Raw genomic sequence first — 19602 nt, 5'->3', positions numbered from 1 at the left:
TCCTCCTCCAACCTTGGCGGAGGCCACGACTCAGGCGCCACAGCTGGGGGCCAGAGGCCGCGGATCATGGTGCGGTGCAGCCACCGCTGAAGTCAGCAAAACCAAGCCTGGCCTGAGGCAGGCTGCGCTGGAGGCCAAAGCCATGGCCATTGCCACGTCGGTGAGTCCACCAGGGAGAGGAGGCTGCCGGGGAGAGACCTCCACGGCCTGCCCTGCGCTCCTGTTACTTTATTTCTGCCCTCTCTTTGTCTCTCTCCTTGGTCCCTTTCTTCTCCAGGAGGCTGTGTCCCCCTCCTCTCACTTTTGTTTCCCTTCTCCCTCTCACTCCTCATCCCCTGCTCCTCCTGGCTCCGGGCTCGCCCCTCTTCCCCGCCCCCTCCCCGTTCTCCTTTTTCTTACTAGAGGCTGCGCCTGAATGGAGGGGAGGGGGCAAGCGTAGCCCGAGTCCTATCTGCTTCTTTTGGGCGGGAACAGATGGCCACTGGTGGTTGGCAGGGGCTTGTGATTGGGAGGCAAGTAAAAGGTTTGGAGGGGGCTGAAAGGACCTAGTGGCTCACGGAAAACGGAAAACGAGAGGCTGAAGGACCCAAGGAGGCCCATCTCCAGACGAGGGATAGGGAAAAGAGGGAGATAGACCAAAGGAAGGAGATCAGGAAGGAGAAAGAGAAGACAGAGGGAGGAGGGGAGGTGATGTCAGCCAGCCTCAGGCCACTTTCCAGGGATCAGGACAAAGGGAGGAGACAGCTGGCATGATGGGACAGTGGGAGGAGGCCTCCCAGAGAGTACAGAGGCCCTCTGCCACCCACATTAGGCTGGCCATTCCCTCACAAGTCAGCTGGACCCCTGGGGGATAGAGCAGGAGTGGCCACACCCATCATCAATCAGCCCATCAACAACTCTGTCCTGCAGTGGCAGGGCCCAGAGGCTTGGCCCCATTAGACAGAACTCAAACTTAACACCAGGGAGGAGCCCTCTACAGCCCCACCTCGGTTTTGTGTTCTACAGTCTATGCAGTCTGAATCCAGGCAGCTTTGTTCCCCTTCCACCCTCTTCTAGGTCCTGCCTAAGCTTCCCAGGGAAGCGAGGGCGTCACTTGCTTTCTGGTCCCTTCTCAGTGGGGACTCTTGGAGAGATAATTGTGAGACTGGAAAGAGAAGCACAGAGCCACCCAATGTCCTCCCATACTCTTTGAGGACAGGTTCAAGTTTGGTTCTTTCTCAGACCAAACTCCTTTTCTTTTTTTTCTGAGACAAGGTCTCACGCTGTCACCAGGCTGGAGTGCAGTGGCACAATCATGGCTCACTGCAGCCTCCACCTCCTGGGCTCAGGTGATCCACCTACCTCAGCCTCCTGAGTTGCTGGGACTACAAGCACACACCACCACATCAGCTAACTTTTTGTATTTTTTGTAGAGGTGGGGTTTTGCCATGTTGCCCAGGCTGGTCTCAAACTCCTGGGCTCAAGCAATCCATCTGCCTCAGCCTCCCAAAGTGCTGAGATTACAGGCATGAGCCACCGCACCTGGCCCCAAATTCCTTTTAGTTCCTCAATCTGTAACGATGGCCAGGAAACCCTAGCTCAGAGTGGGAAAGGAGGCCTTCTGGAGATAGAGTACCTCTGGGAGTACTCTGGCATAGAGATGCTGGTTCAGGAGCCAGCTAGTCAGCTTTGTAGTCCCAAGAAGGTAGATTTTTCTTTTTATGGTCAGGGGCATTTATACTAATCAAACTCACAGGATTCTAATAACAGCTATTACTTATTGAGCATTTACTGCACCTGGCCCTGTGCTACGCTTTGTCATAGTTTCTTTATGCATTATCTCATGCAACTCTCACAACCACCTTGTGAAGGTAGTACCGTTATTATCTGAAAATGGATACGTGCATACGGAATTCTACAAAGCAGAAAACTGAGACTCAGAAAGATTAAACAATCTGCCCAAAGGCACCTAGCTAGAAAGGGACAGACCTCCAAACAGTGGGTTGCAACAGTAATCCCAGCTGTTTAGGATGCTGAACCCAGGCATTCGAGGTTACAGTGAGTTACGATTGTGCCACTTTACTCCAGCCTGGACCACAGAGCAAGAGCTGGTTTCTAAATAAATAAATATTTTAAATAAAAATTCTAAAAGAAAGAGACACAGCCAAGACTCAACCCCAGGTCTGCCTCTAGAACTGTGCTTTTAATCCCCTGGCTAGATCCAAAAGACTGATTTATAATTTACAACTAAAAAGAAAAGCGCAGCACTAACCGGGAATTTGTGTCAATTGGTTAGCATGTTTCTTTGTGTGCGACAATATCCTTTAGAAACCAAAATATAATCAGAAAATGGTTTGATGGGTTGGGAATCAGGCAAGAAGAGGAGTCAATTTGTTGTTAAAATCACCCAGCCATGAGGGGCCGGACAACCTCACCACCAGAGGGAAGCATCAACCAAGAGGAATATGCACTCCTGCTGGCTCTAGCAGGGCACCCTTCTCCCCAGGATCTGGTGGCAGCCTGCCTGAGATATTTAACTTGAGATTTTTTTATTGCATTAGTCAGTCCATTTGGCTACCTGGCTAGTAATGCCTAACTAGCTGCTGTCCAACACTACATGTAAGTCACCACTGCCTAGGACCCCACCAGCAAGCATCATCATTTAGCAATCAAAACTGAAGCTGAATGTCATTGTACGTTTTGAGTGGTTTAAGCTTGATTCTACCAAAAGACATCATGGAGCAAGAGCACTGCAAAGGGTTACAGCAAAGGGAAATTGGGTATAAGAAGGCCTTCCTATGTGCTTGACTTGCTTTTGAGTTAGGGACCTTCTCAGCCACTGTTACTACTATTTCTTTTAAGTAGATTCCTACATTTGTGATTATGGAGAAGCAGTAGCACAAGTGATTGAGAGCACAGGCTCTGAGATCAAGCAGTTTAGGGTTCAGATTATGCTCCACCAGCTGTGCCAGCGATATGACATCAGACAAAGTACTAACCTCCCTCTTCCAGTTTTCTCTCCAAAATGGGGTAAGGACGGTTCCTCCCTCGTAAGGTTGTTGTGGGAATTAAATGAGATGAGTTGATTAATGCAGAGATTTGCACAGTGTCTGGAAACATTGCTTGCACTTGGTACCTGTGACTTATTACTTGAGCCTGTGGCCCTTGATGGAAAAAGCTTATAAGCCCCCACCAGACAGGACTTGAAACAGGATGATACATGTTTCCCTTTGGTTGGCCTGCCAACCCCCTTCACACACACACAAAGACACACTCTGTCCTTCAATGGAAGGGCCCATTGCTAAATGATGATGCCTGCTGGTAGATTCCAGGCAGTAGTGACACACACACAAGAATACACACTTTTCTCCATGGTAACCTCAGCCTCTTCTGGTTGAACCTTATTTGTTCAGACTGAGAGCAAACAATTGCTTTGTTTCTGTTTTCTTTCTTATTATGCCTAGGCACACTGTCTGGACTAGGCCTCTCCCAGCCTCTCAGAATGAGGGGTCTCTGCGGCTGCTTAATCTAACCTTTTGCTAGTGAGGGATAATGACTTGGGAACAGAGAGAAGGTAAAGGAGATTCTATGAGAGACTGTAGCAGGGGTTCATATGTTTTGGAAGAAATTCATTCAACATGTGTATTGACCAATTCCAGGTCAGGCCTTATTGCAAGGACTACAAATATAGCAGTTCCCATGTCCATAGGGTTTACAATATAAGGGAAGAAATCGATATAAAAAAAGCAAATAGACAAATAGTATGAAGTATGAGGACAGAAACAGTAGGTGGAGACAAACAGAATGGGGTGGGGAGAAGAGTAAAAAATCGGCCTCTTTGAGGAGAACTGGTCTAGTTGAAGGAACTGAAAGGAAGAGGGAGAATGCAGGTGATGAAGCTGGAGAGAAGCTAGGGCCCAGGCAGAAAGCTGCATCCAGAGTGCAAGTTTTTAGCTTGAGGAAAATGCGGAGCTCCGAAGGGTTTTGAGCAGGGGATGACATGACCTGAAAGGGGTCTGAAGACCCTTCTCCCCACTCCCACCTCCCCCACCAGGCCCAGCTGGCCCGGGCACTGTATGACAACACCGCTGAGTCCCCCCAGGAGCTGTCCTTCCGCCGAGGGGACGTCCTACGGGTCCTGCAGAGAGAGGGCGCTGGTGGACTGGACGGCTGGTGCCTCTGCTCCCTACATGGCCAGCAGGGCATTGTGCCCGCCAACAGGGTGAAGCTCCTGCCTGCTGGCCCAGCACCCAAGCCTGGCCTCTCTCCTGCACCCCCAGCCCAGCTTGGCTCACCATATCCAGCCCCAGATCACAGCAATGAGGACCAGGAGGTGAGAGTGGGAGCCTCCCCAACCCCAAGTCAGAAGAGCCCCATTCCTCCCTGACTAGCCCCACCCAGGGCCTGCAGCAGGTGGGCAGGAAGAGCCCTGAGGCCACAGCTCTTCACTGCTCTGCGCTGGCCAAAACCTGTCTACCAACCTTTCTGAGCTGTGGCCCTCTAGGTACAGGGGGAGTTGGAAGGTCTGTAAGCTCCTCGCACTCAGACATTATTTGATCACTGCCCACTCCATTCCTCCTGACCCCCCATCTATTTGATCCCTCAGGTGTATGTGGTGCCGCCCCCAGCTCGGCCCTGTCCAACCTCAGGACCTCCAGCTGGACCTTGCCCACCCTCTCCTGACCCCATCTACAAGATCCCCAGAGCCAGTGGGACCCAACTGGCTGCTCCCAGAGATGTCTTGGAGGTGAGGGCTAGAGGTCCCTGTGTATGTTGGGTGGGAGACAAATCGCCCCAAGGGAGGGTTCATTGCTGAGCTGACAGATGACTGACCACTCCTCTCCACAGGTCTACGATGTGCCCCCTACCGCCCTTCGGGTGCTCTCCAGTAGCCCCTATGACTGCCCTGCCTCCTTTTCCCACCCTCTGACCCGGGTTGCCCTGCAGCCCCCTGGAGAGGATGATGCTCCCTATGATGTGCCTCTGACCCGAAAGCCACCTGCAGAGCTAGAACCAGATCTGGAGTGGGAAGGAGGCCGGGAACCAGGGCCCCCCATCTACGCTGCCCCCTCCAATCTGAAACGAGCGTCAGCCTTACTCAATCTGTATGAAGCACCTGAGGAACTGCTGGCAGACGGGGAGGGTGGGAGCACTGATGAGGGGATCTACGATGTGCCTCTGCTGGGGCCAGAGGCTCCCCCTTCTCCAGAGCCCCCTGGAGCATTGGCCTCCCGTGACCAGGACACCGTGGCCCAGCTTCTGGCCAGAAGCCCCCCACCTCCACACAGGCCCCGGCTCCCCTCAGCTGAGAGCCTGTCCCGCCGCCCTCTGCCTGCCCTGCCTGTCCCTGAGGCCCCCAGCCCCTCCCCAGTGCCCTCTCCTGCCCCAGGACGGAAGGGCAGCATCCAGGACCGGCCTCTGCCCCACCCCACCCCGCCTGCCTGGCTATGGGGGCCCCAAGGTCGAGGGGGATCCAGAGGTCAGGGAGATGGAGGGTGACCCAGCAGGACACCACAATGAGTACGAGGGCATTCCAATGGCCGAGGAGTATGACTATGTCCACCTGAAGGTGAGCGTCCCTGGGCAACCCCACCAGGAGGGACCCCAGGGGTACCAGGGGAGGGGTGTGGAGACCTAGGGCACAGAAGCAGAACCTCCCTGCCTCCCTTCTGTCCCCCTTCCTTCTCCCCTGACCCTCTACCCTGCAGCCTGGGACCCCAGTACTTGGCCACAACACTTGTACTAGTGCTACACCGTTCCTCCTAGACCCAGCCTGGGGCCACCAGAGCTCTCTGGAGTCAAGGGACTACAACCTCTGATAACAGGAGTGTCCTTGGGAAGGAAGGGAGGCTGGGAAGGGGCAGAAAGGCCACAGAAGCCACCCCGTCCTGCTCCCCCACCCCAGCACTAAGACCTCATGCACCCCTGCAGGGCATGGACAAAGCTCAGGGATCTAGGCCCTCGGATCAGGCCTGCACAAGGGATCCTGAACTGCCCGAGACGGGGATGCCGGCACTACAGGTGACCCTGGCGGGAATGGTGCTAAAGAAGGGGGCCGGGGAGGGAGGAACAGGGACTTGGGAGAAGAACTGAGCCATCATCCATGGAAGGAAATAGGTTAGGATGTAGTAAGAGATCACAGGAACCAGGGACAGAGTGGAGGGCATGTTAGAAATCTACAGGAAGGAACTGGAACCTGGAAGAGGATGTTAGGAATTCAGAAAGAGGGGAAAGAATGTGTTGGAGAGGAGTCAGAAAATCAAGCGGCCAGGAGAGCAGAAAGTTTCTGAGTTGTGGGGTCAGAGCTAGGCCTAGGAACTTCTGAGCCTCCTTCCAACTGTGAATTCCTGGGCTCCTAAGAGACCTGGCTTCTAATCCCAGCTCCACTACTGAGAAGCCAGGGGCTTTGAAGCAGTCAGTTAATCTCTCCAGGCCTCAGAAAGTAAGGTGGTTTCCTCAAACCTGTGTAGAATGGTCGCAACACAACAGCTACCATTTATCAGGTATTTACCAAGTGCTAGACCCTGTGCTAGGCATGCTGCATGTGTTCGTATTAATCATAGTCGCAGTGAATACGCATCTGGTGCTCACAGTGTGCAATGCACTGTGCTAAGCCCTTTCTCTATATTATCTCAATTGATCTTTGCTGCAGCGTCATGAGGTACATACTAGAACTGCACTATCTAGTACAGTAGCCACTAGCTACATATGGCTATTGAGCACTCGAGATATGGCTAGTTCAAGTTGAAATATGCTGCAAATATAAAATGCACCCTGGATTTTGCAGACTCAGTATGGGAAAAATCTCAATAATTTTCATATTGATTACCTGTTGAAATTATAACATTTTTATATTTGGAGTCAGATAAAATATATCAGGGTTTTTTTTGTTTTGTTTTGTTTTTTTTAACACTTTTAATGTGGCTACTAACTCATCTAAAATTTCACATGTGGTTCACATTATGTTTATATTGGACAGTGCAGAACTAGACTCCCTGTTTTAGAGTTAAGGAAACCAAGTTCAAAGCCTTGTCTGAAATCAAGTTTGAGGTTGTTTGAATCCAGATCTATCTGATATCAAGTGTGGGCACTTCACTGCTGCTCTCTCTAGAATCTAAACTTTCCGATGGGCAGAGGTAAGAGCTAAAAGGATCGCCTTTGGGAAGAAAGGGAGGAAGGAGAAAAGAAGTGAGGGAGGAAATGGCACTGATGAGAATGTTCTCTCTGACCACTCCTCTTGCCCCTCAGGAGGCCCTGTCCCCAGGGGAGCCACTGGTTCTGTCCACCGGAGATCTACAGCTCCTGCACTTCTACGCTGGGCAATGCCAGAGCCACTACTCGGCCCTGCAGGTGGCCGTAGCAGCCCTGATGTCCAGTACCCAGGCTAATCAGCCCCCGCGACTCTTCGTGCCCCACAGCAAGAGGGTGGTGGTGGCTGCTCATCGCCTGGTGTTTGTTGGGGACACCCTAGGCCGGCTGGCAGCCTCTGCCCCTCTGAGAGCACAGGTTAGGACTGGAGGTACAGCACTAGGCCAGGCATTGCGGGCCACTGTGCTGGCTGTCAAGGGAGCTGCCCTGGGCTACCCATCCAGCCCTGCCATCCAAGAGATGGTGCAGTGTGTAACAGAACTGGCAGGGCAGGCCCTGCGATTCACCACCCTGCTCACTAGCCTGGCTCCCTGAAGGTCCTTTGGCACAGCCCTGTCCCTCCCCTGTCTGCCAAAGCCCCCCTCTAGGCCTTGGGTGGCTGGAGGGCTTTGTTAAGGGACTAGGAGAAGTGGGGGTATCTTTCCCCTTTCCTGCCCTTTCTGTTCATCTCAACCTGTCACAGAGGTATCTTCTCCCCCTAACCCACAGCTTTTTGTATGAGCCATTTTGTATAAATTATTTATATTTAATATTATTCCCTGCTTTGTCAGGAGCAGGTACTAGGCTCTGGGGCAATGAGGAACTGGACTCTTCTCTCCTCAGCCTAGGGTGGAGGTCACTGCACTGCCACCTACCTCTGGAAGACTGGCCATGAAAAGTCAGTTGGCAGAAACCTGAGGCCACATAGAGCCTCTCTCTTTTCCTGTTTCTTGGCTCTAGAAGATCAGCACTGCACTGTTAGCTGAGAGTGAGGGCAAGACATAAACTGTCCAGAGTTTGAAGGTCTCAGAAAGACCAGAGAGCTTCTCCCCACAGAAGGTGGAGAGAGCTGGGACTCAGATATGGGTGTGCACCTCAATAAACCCTGCAGTCTGCCTCCCTGACTCTGCTTCTTGGGAGCATGGTGAGCAGCCCTGGTGCTCAGCAGCCATACACTATGAACAGGATGCCTTTAGGGGTTTGGGGGAGATTTTGCTCCTTTCTTCAACAACTATTCACTGGACAAGTTCTCTGCTCCCATGATGCACCAGGCACAGTTCTGCAAGCATGTTGTGAATGTGTCATTCTAGTGGGATACACAAATAAGTCAGTTAAAATGCATAAATAAAAACATAAACCTGCCATAGATTTCACATTTGCTGGTGATGGAAGTCGGCAGGATGGTGTGAAGAAACTAAGTAGATGAGGGGAGAGGCCAGTGAAGGAGACTTTAGACAGGATGGTTGGGAGGTGAGATCTGAACTGCTACCCAGAAGAGGAGAGTCTGAGGACTAGTATTCCCAGAAGGCAGATGCCAGTGACTGACCTGAGGGCCTTCCTCCAAGACTTCATTGTCATATGATGTCATTAGAGAGGTGTCAATGTGGAGAGAAGCTGACTACACAAGGGCCTTGAAATGTGCCATCCTGGAGAGGCCACCCCAACTAAAGGCCCAGCCTCAGCTTTGCACCACAGGATAGCTCTGGCCAATTGGAGACTGCTGCTGGCCAGTCTAGGCACTCTCTTCCTTAGGTGACACCAAGAGGGTATAGGCCCTTTCACTCAGCTTCCCAGGTAGATCATCCCAGGATGACCTGCGCATCCACAAACCATTTTCAGGAGGATCCGTGGTGGCAGATGAATGCAATGTGTCGAAAGGTCAGTCCTCAGGACTTTGGTGAAATTGATGAGACCATGGCTTAGATAGGAGATCATTCTAGCCATTTACCACAAGAGAAAACATCCAAGCTACAAATCAATTGCTTCAGTTCTGCTTTCCCAAGATATTACCATGGCATGATGACTGGATTGGGGGCGCAATCATAGTCTGTTGGCACCCCCGCACATTTGCCACCTCCCCTTTAGGTTCCTTTCTCATCTCACTCTCAAAGAAAAATGCACTTTCAGATTTTGGGGCCAACAAAATTCACCCCTATGTGTTGAAGTCCATCATCCATCATCTTCCAAACAGAATTTCAAGAGATTAGCCTGGAATTAAAGTCAGAGGTTTCAGTTCAAGTCTCTGATCTGCCATGTACTTGTTCATCCATGGGTAAAACATGCCAGTCCCTCTGAAGTCCTGGTTTCATCTTCAATATTAGCATGATCATAATGGTCTTACAGGGTTATTGTGAGGACCTAACAAAATAATGCATGTGAACAGCCCCACAATGTATAAATTAAGTGATTATCATTATTCCAGGACAGACACCAGGAGTCAGACAATAAATCCCCAAGGAATACTGGGTATGTAGCACCATAGTAAAACCTGAAGAGATGCTGAAATGAGTTGGGAGAGGGGAAGTGGTAACAGGCTGCGTGACTCGCACCTGTAATCCCAGCATTTCCGGAGGCTGAGGCCAGAGGATGGCTTGAGCTCAGGAGTATAAAACCAGCCGGGGCCACACAGTGAGGCCCTATCTCAACAAAACATCAAAAAATTAGCCAACTGCGGTGGCACGTGCATGTAGTCCCACCTATTCAGGAGGCTGAGGTAGGAAGATTGCTTGAGCCGGGGAGGTGGAGACTGCAGTGAGCTGTGATCAAGCCACTGCACTCCAGCCTGGGTAAGAGAGTGAGACCCTATCTCAAGAAAAGAGTTTCCTGTATGTGGAAAATTTCTGAACAGAGGAGACAAGTTAAAGGTGTGGTTCAGTGGAGAGAAGGGGGAACAATTTCCTGGCTGACAATGATAGAACACTCCTTTCTAGCCCTTACCTAGGATTAGAGAATAAAGTACCTATCAGGTAACAAATCTCTTAGAGATGTGTGTCTCTACCTTTAATGTATAATACCTACACCTGGAGATCTGGTTAAAATATAGATTATGATTCAAGGGTCTGTCGGTGAGACTTGGATTCTGCATTTCTAACAAGCTCCCAGGTATGCTGCTGGTCCATGAACCACACTTTGAGTAGCAATTCTAGAGGTTAGGGAAGACTCCTGTATAGCAAAGATGTTTGAGCTGAGAGCTGAAGGATGAGAAAAATGTGACTAAGAAGTTTTTTAGGGGCAGGAATGAGCTTGTTCAAAGGCCTCGTGGCACTGGGGAGAACTAGAAGGTCTGTGGCTACAGTGCAGAGAGTTTGGGGAAAGAAGTGAGACGGAACTACAGAGAGCATGTGATCAGGCATGCAGAACCATGTATGAGGTATCTAGACTTTTAATATTCACTTTGACAGTGAGGAGACACCGCTGAAGACTGGTTAATAGGAAAGATACATGATCAGATCTGTATTTTGAAAAGATCATTCTATCTGACTATAAATGACATATGGGTGGCAAGGAGGTATAAATAAAGTGGATGCAGAACACCAGTTAGGAATTAGGGGGCGAAAGTGGTCTTTGCAGCAGGTAGTTTGACTAATAGTGGCAGAGATGGAGAGATGTGGGATATCTGAGAATATATAGGAAGTAAAATGGGCAGAATTTTGTAAAGGATTCAACGTGGGTAAGGAAGAGAAAGCTCTAAGGGATGTTGCCTGAGCATTTGGCCACAATGTGATGTTGAGGGTGCCATTCACCGCAGAAAAAAGCAGTGGAAGACAACCAAGTTATGGGGGAAAAGCACAAATTTGGTCTTGAACATATTGAGTTTGAGGTCCCTGTGAGTCATCCAAGGTGAAGGTCAAATAAGAGGTGGCTTCATGGGTCTGGAGCTCAGAACAGAGGTGGAAGCTGGAAATCAGTCTGGACATCAGGTTTGTATTGTTTGTATGGGTGATGTTTGAAGCTGTGGGCATAGGTAAGATCCCAAGGTGGAGACAGTGTGAGATGAGAGGAGGGCCTAGGACTAAGTCTCTGAGGATTCCAGACACTGAACGATGGTGTCTAAATGATACAGACAGGAATGGCCCTAAAAGCCAGCACCACCACCCTCCTCACTACCAATACAGACCCCTCCTGCAGTTGCTTCATCCCACTGGACTTCAATCATTGCCTCAAGAACCGGGATGATAATGGCCTGCCCATGCTCAGCACCAATGCCATGAGCTGGAAGACGATTTCTGCAATGGAGAAAAGGGGAGCAGGAGAGACTCAGCAGCAAAGGAAGGGAGTGTTTAAAGGAAGAGGGGGTCAACAGTGCCAAATGCTGTTGAGAAATGGAGATTCAACCAGGATGGGAGTGATGAAACCCAAGGAAGTGGTCTCCTTGTAGAGTACTGAAGCTAGGGCCGAATACAGGGCCAAGCCAGTCTTCCATATGCATAAGTTGTACTGTAATAGCCAGTTTACATGTCTGTCTCCCTGGAGTAATGGTCTCCAAAGTGGACCTTGTCCACCCTATTATCCTTAAAGTCTAGTGCAAGTCCTGGAACGTAGTGGACACTTACATTTTACTGATTAGTGAATGGGTGGATGAATGAATGAATGAGTGGTGGCAAATGATTGGAAGCAGAGGAAGAATCTCTGGCATCTGCCTGGACTAGCTACTATCCTTCAGCTTTTTTTACTTTTTACCGCAATGGCCTGCAGACCCAGGAAAGAGACGACAGAGCCCCCTTCCCCTCCCTCCCCTGGGCCCTGGCCCCCCTTCCTCTATCTGACGAAGAGTCTGGACCGAAGGTTCTGCTGACGTGGGAAGGGGAGGAGAGTCTAGAGGAAGAGGAGGGGAAAGCAGCGCAGAGATCGCAGAGACCAAGGAGGCGCCCGCGGCTGCAGAGCTGCGGAGCGGGATCTCTTCGGGCTCTCTGGGTCCGGGCAGTCGGCGCGCAACTGGACCAGAGGGCAGCGCATCCTTTCGGCGCGGGCTGGCAGGGCCCCTGCGGTCAGCAAGCTGGCTCCCCGGGTGGCCACCGGGACCCCCGAGCCCAATGGCGGGGGCGGCGGCAAAATCGACAACACTGTAGAGATCACCCCCACCTCCAACGGAGTAAGTGCCCGAGCCCCAGGTGGCGACGCCATCGTCTCCCCGCACCCCCGCCCCGCGGAGCGCCGTTCATTTTCCTCCTGCGCATCCCCGCCCCTGACTGCCTTCCTAGCCCTGGCTCCCGCCTGCCCCCTGCCCTTGCTCTGCGGTTTCCTCCGCTTCACCCTTCTCCTGCCACCCCCTGCCCCCAACAGCAGGTCGGAACCCTCGGAGATGCGGTGCCCACGGAGCAGCTGCAGGGTGAGCGGGAGCGCGAGCGGGAGGGGGAGGGAGACGCGGGCGGCGACGGACTGGGCAGCAGCCTGTCGCTGGCCGTGCCCCCAGGCCCCCTCAGCTTTGAGGCGCTGCTCGCCCAGGTGGGGGCGCTGGGCGGCGGCCAGCAGCTGCAGCTCGGCCTCTGCTGCCTGCCGGTGCTCTTCGTGGCTCTGGGCATGGCCTCGGACCCCATCTTCACGCTGGCGCCCCCGCTGCATTGCCACTACGGGGCCTTCCCCCCGAATGCCTCTGGCTGGGAGCAGCCCCCCAATGCCAGCGGCGTCAGCGTCGCCAGCGCGGCCCTAGCAGCCAGCGCTGCCAGCCGTGTCGCCACCAGTACCGACCCCTCGTGCAGCGGCTTCGCCCCGCCGGACTTCAACCATTGCCTCAAGGATTGGGACTATAATGGCCTTCCCGTGCTCACCACCAATGCCATCGGCCAGGTGAGGCGGCCAGGGGGGCCGCGGGTCTGGGGCGGGCAGAGAGCGGCGAGGGCGGGGCCTCACGCCCCCTGCACCCTTCTCACATCCCCAGTGGGATCTGGTGTGTGACCTGGGCTGGCAGGTGATCCTGGAGCAGATCCTCTTCATCTTGGGCTTTGCCTCCGGCTACCTGTTCCTGGGTTACCCCGCAGACAGGTGAGGGGTGTCGTGGGGGCAGGGCTGGTAGAAAGGAGGGGGTGCTAGGGAAGCTAGCCCAAGCAGCGGGCGCTTACAAGAGGTCGAAGACGATTCGCTGGACCCTGCAGTCTTCTCTGGACTTCTATTCAATGGTCTACCCATGTCTCAACTTCACTCCCCATCAAGAAATACACCTTCCCTACCTCTTCCGTGCAAGGGAATGACTGGACCTCCATGGACTATTAGTCCCATTCCCACTAATTAGTGGCCCCCTATCCATGAATCATGGCCTCATCTCCAAAGAGAAAAGTGTCATTCCCACTAATAGCCCACATGGACTGTTAGCTCCATCTCAGTGACCTCATTCCTAAAGATCAATGTTAATTCCTAAACACCAACAGCTCCATTCCCACTGACCAATAGTTCAACTTCACAAGCAAATTACCTCATTTCTGACCAGTGGCCCCTCCCCTACAGGTCAATAACTATCTCCAAAGAAAATATCCTCAGACTCAATAATCCACAGTCCCATGCCTGCCACCAAATGACCCCACCCTCTGTAGGTGAATAGCGCATAGATTAAAAGTCACACCCTCATGGATCCTCTGGGCTTTGAGATCCTCTCACCAAAATCCCCATTTCCATGAGTCAATAGCTTCACCTCCAGAGATCAACAGCCCAATCCCAGCAACCAATAACTCTTCCCACAGATCAAAAAATCTCATCTCTGATTCTGGTCACCATCACCACTGACCAGATGCTCTCACTGCACTAAACTTCCTCCTGGATGATTAGACTGAGCCCCATTGATCCACAGTTCCATCCAAGTGGATTAATAGCTCAAGTTCTATGGATCAAAGCCATCCCAACATTCAGTAGTCCAGTTCCTTAAAATCAATACCCATCCTCACTGCCCAATAGTCACACACCTCTGTGGGCCAATGGTCCTAAACCCACAGGTCAATAGCCCATGCCTATGCATCAGTGGCCTCATTGCCACAGACCAGTAGCCTCATTCCTACGGAACAATGGTTTCATCCCCAAAGATCAATAATTTGGTCTCTTAAAATCTGTAGCCTTCAGCACATTAACCAATAAGCCCATCCTCATGGAAAAATACTCCACCTCATTAGATCAATAGTCTAACTCCCAGGGATTGGTGCCCCCTTTCCAATGACCAGAGGCTCCCTATCTTCATCTCCATAGATCAGTGGTCTTATCCCCAAAGATCAGTAGCCCAGCCTCCAAGGATCAGTAACCATGTTTTCACTAACTCATAGTCAGTGACCATCATCACTTACCAATGATCTCATCTCCCCTGGTCTGTGACCTTATCTTTACGCATTATTCCCATGGATTAATAGATTCATCCTATTGATCAATAGTCCTGCCCCATGGATTAATAGACCCATGTCCATGTCCCCACTGACCTTTCTTTTTTCTTTCTTTTTTTTCTTTTTTTCTTTTTGAGACGGAGTCTCGCTCTGTTGCCCAGGCTGGAGTGCAGTGGTGCAATCTCAGTTCACTGCAACCTCTGCCTCCCAAGTTCAAGCGATTCTCCTGCCTCAGCCTCCCAAGTAGCTGGGACTACAGGCACACACCCCCACACCTGGCTAATTTTTGTATTTTTAGTAGAAACGGGGTTTTACCATATTTGTCAGGCTGGTCTTGAACTCCTGACCTCGTGATCTGCCTGCCTCAGCCTCCCAAAGTGCTAGGATTGCAGGCGTGAGCCACCGTGCTCAGCCTGACCATTCTTAATGTATTAATAGACCAATGTCCCACCTCCATGGAACAATGGTCTCATCTCCAAAAATCAATTACTCAGTCCCCTAATGTCATTAGCTTTACCTTCACTGACCAGTAGTATCCCCATGCACAAGTGGACAATGGCCTCCCCTCCACAGGTTAATAGTTCCAACTCCGTATATCAATGAACCCCCATCCCACATCTCCTCTGAACAGTCTAAGCAAGACAAGCTCCATGCCTACTGACCATTAGCTCTGTTCCTAAGGATGAATGGTCCCAAATCCCCTAAGCAATTACCCATCCCTTCTGATGAGTGATCTCATATCCATTGACAAGTGCCCTAATCTCTGACCAATAGCCCAAGAGTCAATGTTCCCACCTCTTACAGAATCACAACCACACCCCAGTGCCCAGTAGCCAGGCATCACCCACCCATGGTCCCCATCCTTTCCCATCTTCTCAAGCCTCTTTCCAACTCTTGCTCCCAGAACTTCATTCTCATACCTCTAACTCTAAAGTGTGCAGCTGGGTCTTTCCCAGCCACTTCCCCACCACCAGAGAGTCTGGGTGATCAGAAGCCCTTCCCACTTTCTAGGTTTGGCCGTCGTGGGATTGTGTTGCTGACCTTGGGGCTGGTGGGACCCTGTGGAGTAGGAGGGGCTGCTGCAGGCTCCTCCACAGGCGTCATGGCCCTCCGATTCCTCCTGGGCTTTCTGCTTGCCGGTGTTGACCTGGGTGTCTACCTGATGCGTAAGTGGCACCCTCCCAGAATTCCCTCCCTTGGGTCTCATGCCTACCTGCCTGCATCCCCAGGCCGTCCCCACTGCCCCTTAGGCCACATTTCAGCTGCCTAGAATTTCAGCTATCTTTCTGCCCAGGCCCTTGAAGAATCCAGGGCTCTTGCTTCTCTCTACGCCTATCTCCCTATCCCCACAATCTTTAAAGTCTTCGCCCTGGACTTACTGCTGCCAGGGGATAAGGTGCTATTCCCCTGACAGTAGTAAGTCCAGGGACAAAGGTTGTCCCTAGCTGTGCGACCTTGGACAAGGGTTGATGTGAAGGTCAAATAAGAGGCCTGATGGGAAAGGGCCTATAAACTGGAAATGCTGAACACCCACCAGGGACTCTGGCCCTAGAGCCCTCCTAGGTTTGAGCAGGAGAGGAGAGAGGGCTGAACAATCTCCCCAGTCCTTGCCACCCAGAGGTTAGCAAGGGAGGCAATGGCTGCAGCCTCCACTCTGGGTCTGACCTCGCTCTCTGTCCTCCTCCCTCCCTCTCTTCTCTCTTATGTCTTCTTCCTCCCTGGCCTCCCTCTCCTCTCTCCACCCCTGCTGTATCTCCAGGCCTGGAGCTGTGCGACCCAACCCAGAGGCTTCGGGTGGCCCTGGCAGGGGAGTTGGTGGGGGTGGGAGGGCACTTCCTGTTCCTGGGCCTGGCCCTTGTCTCTAAGGATTGGCGATTCCTACAGCGAATGATCACCGCTCCCTGCATCCTCTTCCTGTTTTATGGGTCAGTATTGCCCTTCACCTGTTGTCTGGCAATTCCCATCTCTGCCTCCAAACTAGCCCTAGCCCAGAGACCCCTCCTCTTCTCCAACCACCCCTGGTCCAGGCCTACCCCAGCCCCAGTCCCTCAGAGGTGCACGTTTCCCACCCCTAGATCAGGAGAAGGGAGGCCTCACAGTATACCCCTTCCACCTTGCCCCCAGCTGGCCTGGTTTGTTCCTGGAGTCCGCACGGTGGCTGATAGTGAAGCGGCAGATCGAGGAGGCTCAATCTGTGCTGAGGATCCTGGCTGAACGAAACCGGCCCCATGGGCAGATGCTGGGGGAGGAGGCCCAGGAGGCCCTGCAGGGTAAGAGATAGGGGTCCCTGTGAGTGTTGCTTCACTTGCACACATGATGGTGCCCTCTGCATAGTTGTAGCTGTGCCACCTTCTCCCAGGGTCCCCACCACCCATGTGGGAGGATCCTGGGTTCTCAGGGTTTTCTTCTGACAGCTCCTCTCTCTCTCCCAAAGACCTGGAGAATACCTGCCCTCTCCCTGCAACATCCTCCTTTTCCTTCGCTTCCCTCCTCAACTACCGCAACATCTGGAAAAATCTGCTTATCCTGGGCTTCACCAAGTGAGCCTGGGTGTCTGAGCTGAGGGCCAGGCCAGTAGCTGGAATGGGGGCTGGCCGGGTGGGAAGGCCCAAGGACCCCTGCAGAGGACCATCAGCACTGTGGAAGGCTGCAGGAGGGGATTCTGACTCTGTTCTTTGCTTCCCCACCCCTTCTCACAGCTTCATTGCCCACGCCATTCGCCACTGCTACCAGCCTGTGGGAGGAGGAGGAAGCCCATCGGACTTCTACCTGTGCTCTCTGCTGGCCAGCGGCACCGCAGCCCTGGCCTGTGTCTTCCTGGGGGTCACCGTGGACCGATTTGGCCGCCGGGGCATCCTTCTTCTCTCCATGACCCTTACCGGCATTGCTTCCCTGGTCTTGCTGGGCCTGTGGGATTGTGAGCATCCTACCTTTCCCACAGTGTGGGCTCAACAAGGGAACCCCAACAGAGGTGTTTCAGACAGGCTCAGCCATTTCTTCTGGCACAAGCCTCCCAAGACAAGCCCCAGACCCTGTCCAGCTCTTCCACAAGCCTCCACCAGGCCGCACAGCCCCATCTGCTCTCCCAGTCAGTTACTGAATGCCCAGAGCCTGCCCAGCTAGAGCCATGGGAACAGAGAGCCAAGGGGATGACACCCAGGACTAGGAGAGCCTTGACCTCCCCACCTCCATTCATATCATCCCTCTTGCGTCTGCAGATCTGAATGAGGCTGCCATCACCACGTTCTCCGTCCTTGGGCTCTTCTCCTCCCAAGCTGCCGCCATCCTCAGCACCCTCCTTGCTGCTGAGGTCATCCCCACCACTGTCCGGTGAGAGCAGGGGTGACCCCAGAGGCAGAGCCAGGACCCTCGGCCCCCCCTTCCCCCAACCCACTCCCGAGGACGGGGCTTGCGGGCTGGAGGAGGGGGGACTGTGGGAGAAGGGCGGGGCAAGGCCACAGCTGTGGGCTGAGCTCCTCCTCCTTCTTCCCCAGGGGTCGCGGCCTGGGCCTGATCATGGCTCTAGGGGCGCTTGGGGGACTGAGCGGCCCGGCCCAGCGCCTCCATATGGGCCATGGAGCCTTCCTGCAGCACGTGGTACTGGCGGCCTGCGCCCTCCTCTGCATTCTCAGCATTATGCTGCTGCCGGAAACCAAGCGCAAGCTCCTGCCGGAGGTGCTCCGGGACGGGGAGCTGTGTCGCCGGCCTTCCCTGCTGCGGCAGCCACCCCCTACCCGCTGTGACCATGTCCCGCTGCTTGCCACCCCTAACCCTGCCCTCTGAGCGGCCTCTGAATACCCTGGCGGGAGGCTGGCCCACACAGAAAGGTGGCAAGAAGATCGGTAAGACTGAGTAGGGAAGGCAGGGCTGCCCAGAAGGCTCAGAGATACCTTACGCCAGCCATCGGGGAGAGCTCAGAGGGCCATCCCCTCCCTGCCTCCTCCTTGCTGCTTTGCGTTCACTTCCTTGGCCAGAGTCAGGGGACAGGGAGAGAGCTCCACACTGTAACCACTGGGTCTGGGCTCCATCCTGCGCCCAAAGACATCCTCCCAGACCTCATTATTTCTTGCTCTATCATTCTGTTTCAATAAAGACATTTGGAATAAATGAGCATATCATGGCCTGGACTTCCCTCCCTTCTGTTTGTCCTTCTATGTCTTGGGGGAAGGTTTTTCTCAGTGTAATGCACACCAATAACAATCTCCCCTCTCCCTCCCTGTGTCCTGCCCCGAGTGATGACTTACAAACAACTGTCACCACTTACTGACTGCTTGCACTGTTGCCAGAACGGGGCTAAGCATTTGACACACTTCGTATCATTTAATTTTTACAACATTGCAAGGTAGGTGTTTGGATCAATGTTTTTGTTGTTGTTGTTGTTGTTGCAAGCAATAAAAACTGGCTCTAATTAACTTAAACAAGAAGGGAATTATTAGATTTGGTGGGGCAGGTTGTGGTGGGAGCTCACAGAATGAAGGAGAAGCAGAACTAGTCATAAAATAACTAGTCAGGAACAGAGAAGACTCCTTGTCTGAGGAGCAGAAACCAGCGACATTTTTGTCAGGGCTTCTAGATGAATGAGCTCCAGTGGAATGTAATCTTCAGGTTATCCCACTGAAGATTCATTTCCAGAGAGCATGTCACTGGCTAGATAGAGTAACATGCCTCCTACACCCCATTTCTCCCAACTGGGAATAGGGAAAGCAAAAGCAGAAGCGGGACTGGGTGTTACTCAGAAAAAAAAACAATGGAAGCTCAATACAGCGTTATTACTCTCTTAAGCAGATGAGAAAACTTATGGTCAGAGAGACTCAGTAACTTGCCCAAGGTTACAAAGCTAATGAGTGACAAAGCTAAGACATGATTAGATCCCAGAGAGCTCTTCATAGATGCATACTGTAGTCACCTTCCCAACTCGTCTAACTTTTGGGCACGTTTCTTAAAAGGCAAAAGTGGGTTCTCTTGGCTCTCTGGAAGGTGGCAGCAGAAAACTGAGACTTCTACCTCAGTGCCAGGGCCTGCCTCTTAAACCACACCTGGTTTGGCTTTACCACTTTGGGCAAATCTCTTAGCTTCCAACTTCCTTTAAGAGTTGCTATGAGGATTAAACAAGATAATGTATCCTAAGTGTCTCTTAAACTACCCCCACTAGGTGTAAACTGTGTAAACCAAAAATTCTCTGAGACAAGCTTCAATC

General features: G+C 52.5%; 2 protein-coding genes across 2 annotated transcripts; both read left to right on the top strand.

Annotated features, from left to right (window-relative positions):
- The first annotated feature begins 1 nt into the window (after window position 1).
- EFS (embryonal Fyn-associated substrate) lies at window positions 2-8473 on the top strand. The gene is given in 7 exon segments (XM_017864217.1): window positions 2-160; window positions 4034-4312; window positions 4586-4726; window positions 4828-5399; window positions 5401-5548; window positions 5911-6000; window positions 7228-8473. Coding segments are annotated over 7 exon segments (1683 nt in total). The 5' UTR covers window positions 2-142; the 3' UTR covers window positions 7663-8473.
- A 3463-nt stretch (window positions 8474-11936) lies between these two features.
- Window positions 11937-18523, top strand: SLC22A17 (solute carrier family 22 member 17). Its single transcript, XM_017864218.1, has 10 exons — window positions 11937-12199; window positions 12391-12894; window positions 12986-13089; window positions 15417-15571; window positions 16165-16330; window positions 16530-16675; window positions 16840-16945; window positions 17105-17322; window positions 17624-17735; window positions 17900-18523. Exons 2-10 carry the CDS (start codon window positions 12628-12630, stop codon window positions 18186-18188), a joined length of 1563 nt encoding a protein of 520 aa, XP_017719707.1. The 5' UTR covers window positions 11937-12199; window positions 12391-12627; the 3' UTR covers window positions 18189-18523.
- Window positions 18524-19602: the final 1079 nt, after the last annotated feature.

The sequence above is a fragment of the Rhinopithecus bieti genome, unplaced genomic scaffold (genome assembly GCF_001698545.2).
Source record: "Rhinopithecus bieti isolate Rb0 unplaced genomic scaffold, ASM169854v2 scaffold_74680, whole genome shotgun sequence".
In the NCBI taxonomy this organism is placed as follows: domain Eukaryota; kingdom Metazoa; phylum Chordata; class Mammalia; order Primates; family Cercopithecidae; genus Rhinopithecus; species Rhinopithecus bieti.
This window is presented reverse-complemented; position numbering and strand designations above follow the sequence as displayed.

Coding starts and splice junctions, on each gene's coding strand:
- SLC22A17 (XM_017864218.1), top strand. CDS start 12,628: ATGGCCTCGGACCCCATCTTCACGCTGGCGCCCCCGCTGCATTGCCAC. Junction 15,572..16,164: donor CCTGGGTGTCTACCTGATGC/GTAAGTGGCACC, acceptor CTGTATCTCCAG/GCCTGGAGCTGTGCGACCCA. Junction 16,331..16,529: donor ATCCTCTTCCTGTTTTATGG/GTCAGTATTGCC, acceptor CCTTGCCCCCAG/CTGGCCTGGTTTGTTCCTGG.